This window comes from Argopecten irradians, chromosome 15, assembly GCF_041381155.1.
Source record: "Argopecten irradians isolate NY chromosome 15, Ai_NY, whole genome shotgun sequence".
NCBI classification, from domain to species: Eukaryota; Metazoa; Mollusca; class Bivalvia; order Pectinida; family Pectinidae; genus Argopecten; species Argopecten irradians.
In genome coordinates this window covers 96,657-104,708 of record NC_091148.1, presented here as the reverse complement: position 1 = coordinate 104,708, position 8,052 = coordinate 96,657, and the positions used below count along the sequence as shown (strand labels likewise).

The 8,052-nt window shown below is 38.8% G+C and overlaps 1 protein-coding gene across 1 annotated transcript; it reads right to left on the bottom strand.

Moving 5' to 3' along the window:
• Window positions 1-1,172: 1,172 nt before the first annotated feature.
• LOC138309244 (uncharacterized) lies at window positions 1,173-5,695 on the bottom strand. The gene is made up of 7 exons (XM_069250398.1): window positions 5,306-5,695; window positions 4,336-4,771; window positions 3,680-3,917; window positions 2,840-3,375; window positions 2,300-2,509; window positions 1,654-1,914; window positions 1,173-1,388 (listed from the first exon to the last, which is right to left on the bottom strand). Exons 1-7 carry the CDS (start codon window positions 5,588-5,590, stop codon window positions 1,186-1,188), a joined length of 2,169 nt encoding a protein of 722 aa, XP_069106499.1. The 5' UTR covers window positions 5,591-5,695; the 3' UTR covers window positions 1,173-1,185.
• Between the last annotated feature and the right edge of the window lie 2,357 nt (window positions 5,696-8,052).

The window sequence follows — 8,052 nt, the reverse complement described above, 5'->3', positions numbered from 1 at the left end:
TTTTTTAACATTACTAACTTGATTCATGTTTGTATCATAATTGACATCTTTGGTGAATAAATGGTTCAATAATATGGTTTAATAATAATTTTGGAGTTTGATGAAAGTCAAGATAACCTGACAAAAGAGTTATAGGCATTATCACTCCCACGTTGGTTAATAGAAAGTGGAACTCTGAGGAATGACTAGTGGTAGATTGGCCGGACACCTTAAATACTTCCGCTGGCCACTACGTCGTCTTCAGAAAAATAGCCTAAAATAGATTATAAAGTCATATGGGGAAAATTACCGTTCAATACTTGTCACTCCAAGTGCCACACGCACCTCGCACAACATACACACAACACACCGCACCGCAGAGAGGAAGTTGTTCTCTCTCGGCTCCGATTGCCTTCTTTTCTCTTGGACGTTGTTTCTTTGGACTTTTGAAACGGCCTGATCCAGCGGAGGAAAACCTTTGCGGGAACCGTGTCCTCGTTTTGTCGAAATCCGACAAACAGTTCCACAGCTGGATTATGGCGTTGGCCTGCTCTGTATTCAAGGCAGTGGCTTGTTCCCTTAGGGTGATCAAAAAACTGGCCAAGTTACTGATGTTGGAGTAGCCTGGCACGTTATCAGGACCAAGGTCTACCTGAAAAAAATAATGACATAATTTCCATATTACATCTGTATGTTTTTCAAGCTTAACAATTCCATCTTATATCACATAATTTGCCTCAAATTCAGGAAAGTTATACTATGTGATATCCTACATGCAACAATACTTTGGTATGAACATGTCAATAATGATGTAATCAGCAAAAATGGCAAAATGACTAATAATGTTTGTTTAATAATGGCAAAATACTTTGAATGATACAATCTGCCAGAACTTATAATAAACTTTCATTTTTTAACCTTAGAATATCTGGCTATGATTTTATTATTTACTTTTACATAAGTTTGTAATACCTACACATTTTAATAGTTAAATTATGTAAAATTTAGTTACTCTAAAATGTTTTTGAACTGTAGTCCAAAATTAATTACATTTCCATCCAATATCATTTTAAGAAATATCTGATGAATCTAAAAATCTTCTATTTTAAGATTCACTTTTTTTGGTTGATAAATATGAAACTTATCAAAATATTTTACCTGTGATTCCTGACCTTCAATAACACAGAATCATTAGATCTAGTTTCTTTAGACAAACCATTGCCACTTTATACTCACATCATCAGGAAGATTTACTGCAGCCAAGGTTGGTCCGCTGTCTGAAGGCGACGACACACGAACAGGTCTGGTTGGTTCTGTAGCTACATGAAGCTCGGCTTTTGCTACTGCAGTAGGAGTTGCCTGTTCACATGTAACTGGAACCAGTTGCTGGTGTTGGGTCTGATGTAAATCTGAAATGGGGGCAAAATCAAAAACTTACGTCAATATACTTAATACATAAAAACAGTTAATCTAAACATCATCTAAATAATTAGAATAATTATTATTGGTTTTTCTTTTTCTTCATATTTCATCAATTTGAGAGCAATTTTATTTGTAATTGTATCTCCTTATCAGGAATAAATATTGATTGGTCATGTGGCTTTACAACTAACTATAGATTTAAAGTACTGATCAGTGAAATGTTTGATTATTAATTCCCCAAATATAACAAACCTTCAACAAGCTGCTGGTACTCCTCAGTAGATGGAACCTGCAAAATAGGTTTTCTTTCAGGAACCTGAGGTTGTGGTGCAGTGGAGGGCTGTAGTGCTGGGATGGTTATATCTTCGAAGGATGCCTCCTCAAACCCTTCATCCTCCTCAGCATAGTCCTCATCCAGCCCTACATCCTCTTCAATGGAAGCGGCAGTTTCCTGGTATCTTACAGGGGCACCAGTTGACTGGGAGTATAAGTAGTCCAAACCAATGAGCTCACCTGGAAAAAAATAAATTTCACAAAATTAATTACTTTGTGGTACTATTGAAACTATCATAAATTTAAAAGCCCAGAGAATTTCTTTCTACATGATTTCAGCAGCAGCAGAGAAGAAATGTTTTCAAGGCATACTTAAATACATTATCATACATTGAAAATGACTATAAGGCTTGAAAGTATCCTTCAAACATGTCAGAAGAAAATTATCTTCTGAAGCATTTGCATTCTGGATTGTTATTGTTAGCCCTATTTTAATCCCCAAAAGTGTACCATGTCAGTATTTATGTATCAAATGTCTGGCAAACATTTGCAGGTTTCAAGTGTAAAACACTTAAACAGGAATTAAAGTTTCATACATTGCATATCAAGAGAGAACAATACATACCTGTGTACTTCCCAGGCACAGTCACCGTGCAAAGGTCTTTTCCTAGAACGTCTTGGGACAGTCGGTTCACAGAGTGGCGCAAACTCACATCATATGACAGCGGCCCTTGCCCTTCCCGCTCTGTGGTTGCCACTCTGCTCCTGTCCTGGTTCCAGCGATGGACACCATCCAGTAGGTAAACCTGGAAGTCTACATCACTGGCAAGAGTTCCTACAACAGATTTCAAAAATACATTACTAACAAAAGCCATAGAAATTAATTTGCATATATCCAAATGCATGTATCTACATATCCAATAAATCTGCTGTTATGATTTGCATTAGGTATTAGGTTTTGATGGCAATACTTTATTCAGAAATGTCAATTTTTGTTCACTTTTTCCTGTGAAAAACTTGATATCTCTGTTTTTCTATACATTTTTGCCTCATTTATTATTTAACTACAATTAGCATTTACTGTAATATAATTAAAGAATTTATATATTATTAAGGTAATTGTAACAATATCTGACTGTTGAAATCCATTATCTTTTAATATTACCTGGTATGAACCTATTCATATGGAGGTGGAAACTCTCCAATGAGGTTGAACCTCTGGCACATCTGTATTTGGGCAGAACAACACCTCCCTTCCTGACGGTTCCGACCTGAGTGTACAGCTGTACGCCATCAGGATCCTGCAAGCATGCCACATGAGGTGACTGCTTCGCCCAAATACCCTGCATTCGGAGGCTGTCAAAAAGGGGTACTCCTAAAATGTCGAGTCCCTTGTCGCCATCCATTGAAAGGATCAACTGGCTGATCAGGGAAGTTGTTTCTCTGGTTCCCCTGGTGACACGGCGACAATGAAGAGCCAACTCAGCAGATTTGATCTGCTGCACAACATCAGCATCGGATGGATTGGGGATGTGGTTCTGAATCATCTCAGCCCTCTTTGCCTTCTTCAGGAGATTAACATCCTCCTCCTCCCACTTGAAGATGCACTGACTGAGATGGCCCATGAAGACACCATACAATGGATGAGCGTCTGTTGTGCAGCCGATAGCGAGCCTCCGCATGAAGTGCCAAATGTCCAATCTGTCAAAAGATATCAGAAAAAATTTAGTGACTCTGTCAGGGATAATAATAAAAGTCTGCATTTTAATATGTATTTAAAATCATTACAAAAACTCAAATCCTAACTTGTGCATGAAATAGCAGAACTTTCATCCTACATATCTCTATATTTTAATATTTAATTTTTCAACATAAGTAAGCATACTGTTTATGTTTTGACAATGTGTACAAGTTCTGCCAACCAAACGTAATGTTGAATTTGGTAATTTATGCAGCCTAAGTTGGGAATTATATATATTCTCATTAAATTATCTAGATATCTTACCTCACAAGGAGAAATGGCCAACTTCTGAAGTACTTCTGTACACAGCTGCTATCACAGCAGTCCCGGTCTACATAAAGTAGACGTGGAGGAGGTACAGAGGCCTCGTGGTAACGCCGACAAAGACCATCAATCATGTCAGCAAGGCCCTGACCTTCGTTGGCAGTAAGGACTGACATGATCACCTGGCCATGCTCATTACCCACGTTGGTTGCCCACATTGCAGTCTTTGCACTCTTTCCTGCAATTATAAAAAGTTCCATTTATTAACAATAACATTTCACCGTCTCCTGAACAATGACATCATCTTTTAACTTAGTGTCTAAGAGATATTTCAACCATTTACATGTTCAAATTATATACTCGTTTGCATATTTGCCAAATCAATGCCTCAATCTCATTACTGCAAGTTAGTTGACTATCACTGCACCAGACGGCAAATCAGCGAAAAGAATCTTAAGAATGTTAACATAGATTCACAAAATATCTTGGATTTAATTTGTGTTGAACCCTCATCTAAAGCCATTGATGTTAATTTTCTCATCTTATTTATGTTTTTAAGAAAACTTTAATCATTTTTTCGGAAAGGTAGTGGGCTTTTATATAATTAAGGGACTCTATATACTAGGACCACCATCAAAATTCCCTGTATTTCATACCTGCCAACTTTTTGGTGATCTTCTTGGTTGAATCCAGTTTCAACACCGTACCAAAAAGGGAGGTGATGGAGGCCTTGACGATGTCTATTCGCTGCAGTACATCCAACTGGTAAACTTTCATCAGCCATCTGTGTTGTGGTACTGCAGTCTGAGGTGGAGGTTGTTCAACTGACATCGCAGAGAGCAATCCGGAGGAAGTTGCAGCCTGGAAGGTCTTACATGCTGACAAATAGTTGTGGACCTTTCGTAGGTAATTGTCACCATGCAACTCCTCTAGCTGTTTCTGGACCATACTGCTGCTGTTTCCCAGCCCTCTCTGGCGCAACAAAGTGACAACCTTCTTGTCGCAGGACAGCTTTGCAGTCAGGATTGCTGGAAACAGCAGTTGTCTGTCTCTGTCAAGCTGTTCCACAATGTTGTGTGCCCAAGCAACCATCTGTAAGAAAACACAAAATTAAAAAAAATATATTTACACATGGGGTTTGATTTGAGATGAATGCTCTATTGATTAATATTTCCATTAGCTCCGGACTGACGCTATCTAAATTTATCATAACAAGCTAACACGCGTTATTCAATTTGTCTGCAATCCTGCAAAATTGTCGGACAATAAATCCCCAAAGGTAATTTAATGCTTGAAAATAAGAGATCCTTAAAATTATCTATATTACTCAAAAGCGAGTCATGTTCAACTTGCAGTCATGCATATAAAAGACTTGAGCAATGATCAATTGTATATGGCCACATTGCCGTTACTATAATACACAGTATAACTAAACCGGCTTTTGTCTAACCCTGATCCCCTTAATTGTACAGATGTTAACTGTTTTATGCATATTAAAATTTGTTGTTTACATAATCATTGGCATTTACTTATCTTACTTTTTGATGTTTACATGGATGATAAATATAGGACAATAGGTAACATTTCTAAAAAACAGGGTCAGGTATTTCTGAATTAAATACATACCTTTTTCCCACATTTTGAGCATCGCAGATACTCAGATGCCATATTGTAGAAGCAGTCCACATCAACTACAAGCCTTGTCTTCTGGTGTATTCCTGCACGGGTGAGGACACCACTGCACTTCCTGTTGTCATCGTCTGTATGTGGGCAGTGTAACTGGACACCCCAAATGTTGACTGGCATCCACAAAAACAGGCGATGACCGAAGAACCTGGCAGCTCTGTTCCTGGTGTTACCAGACAGACTTGGCTGAGGAGGACTGTTCCACAGCTGGTTCACGTGGTCCATTCGGAACTCAATTTTGTTGTTGGCATTGACCCCAAAAAAAGCTTTCGAAACCCAATGGTGGTCAATCTTGGGCAATGTCGACCTCCATTTGACATACAAAAGTGGTTCTGAAAATCAATAGAAATGTAATTAATTTCACCATCTTTAATATAAATAAGTCTGGCCCCAAAGTTTTAAAACAATCAGACTTAAATCCTTTTTAGCCATATGCATATAACTTTCAAGTTTTTTACTTCATTCAATATTTCATTTGAGAAACCAAGAACAGGCCCAGATTTTTCGAAACATAATTAAGTAAAAAAGTCTTAGTTTAGCCAATCGAAAATGATGTTACAAAAAGGTTTATTTGATTAGCTGAGCAAAAACTTATTCCAAGACTGTTTGTTTCTTGATCCTAGAGCCAGGTCATAAATGTATTCAAGTACTTAATACCAACTTCAGGCCCAAGGTATTAAATTATTTCAGTAAAGTATACATGTTTCATAAGAAACAGATGAGTTTTTTCAAATGCAATGAACCAAATGCAAAAACGAGTTTTGATTGTTTAAATGATTAGGCAAAAAACAACTGTATGACCTTATTATTTGCTATTTGTATTAGATGTAATTGGTGTTATCTTAGGTTGATGCCACTTTTTTTCTTACTTCATCTTACCTTTCATTAAACACAATTTTACCATTTTTAAGTTATTTTACATTTCTTAGATATCATATTCAAGTGGTTCAATCATTACTTTAGGAATAACATAAGAATAACTAGAATGGACTTTATAATGTTCTCCATGAAAGCTGGGTCCACGTCCCGAGACTGGGTGCACTGGTCTCTTGCGTATGCACACCACTTTTGGGGGTGTGATGTGCGTCCGCGTGATATCAGTGTAGCTGAAGGCTTTCACGGTAGCTCCAATTTGAGCCAACCTGTTTGCCGTGGGTTGCATCTCGTATCCGGGGGAAGAAGGTTCTGGTGGTTGAATAGGTTTTGCTCTTTTTTCTTCCTTTTTTTACTGCTACACACTACTTTGGCTTCAGACTCAGGTTAGACGAGAGGTAATATGGGCCCTGTATTATCAATCGGCTGGTCATGCCGAGCCCTTGGTTCGTAGATCTCCAAGAAGGCGGTGGCTTAGGGTCAATCGTGAGTTTAATTTGGATTGTCTTGATTCTGATCGATCTTGCAAGTGTACAATCTTGCGAGCGTGCTGTCGCAAGCTTGATTTGAATTATGTTTGTTCGAAATATTCTTCCGAGTATACTATCTGTGTAACCCTGACACTTTGACATTGGATATATCGTGAGTCTAATTTGAATAGTCAAGTTTATCTTGATCAGTTTTGTGGCTGTACTGTCGCAGGTGTGGTATTTAATATTACTCTTGCGAGAGTGCCACTGCGAGCTTGATTTTGATAATTTTAGTTCGAAGTATTCTCCCGAGTATACTATCTTGTGTATCCCTGGCACTTTGACACTGGATATCCGTGTCATTAATAGTGTCCCCATGTTGGACTCCGTGGTGGGTGGGGGCACAGATAGTGAACAATACCAAACTCTACAGATGGCTTCCAATAACAAACAAAAAGAACAAACAAACCCTGATAACAATACCAATCTGGACACATCTTTTCCCCAGTTTCTTCTGATAACATCTGAAGAATCTGGGAAAAAACGTGCAGCCATCGCTATATCACCTATTGTGGATAAATAATGTCATCCAATGGTTGCATAGGAAAAGGCAAAATCCCGTCAAGTTCCCTGAGATCGGGAGACCGAATCCTTGTAGTAGACTTCCTAAACGACACAATCGGAAAACTAGTTTGAAGTAAAAAGACATTATTCAGGTGAGTAGTTGTGAAATGTTGTAAGGGCACACCAATCCCATAAATTCAGCAAGGGGGTACATCATATGCCACTGCCTTAGGCAGAATTGATGAGACCGATGGCTGCGAAATCTATTCAGATCTTCAAATCAGAGAATAACACACGGGTCCTCGGAGGAGTGATCGATACGGATACTGATTCAAGCGACACATCTGTCCAACAAAACACTTTCGCTACTTACGAACGTAGCAGTTCCCAACCTCCTCCAATCGAACAGTTATTGGTAGGGTACATTGCGCTGGCAGACATCACTCCATATAAATCCAAAATTCGCTCTAATCATGTCGTAACTAGCCAGAGAGTATGGTTCATCATTGAGGATCGTATGCAGGCAGCAAGGAGGTTTGTGAGAGCGACTGTTAGGACGTGAGGGTCATAAACAGACCACATCCCTGCACAGTGTGGTATGACGATAGTTGCTGCAAACGTTGTGCTAATTGCCCAAGGGCAGATCATGCAGCTTCTCGACCTCGCGTATTGTCCTCCATGGAAGAAAGCGAGAGAGGAGATAAGGTGGTTCGGGCGTTAAATAAATCCTGAAACATTTCCTGTTCCTGAAGCCAGTAGGAAAGACGAGATGTACAAGAC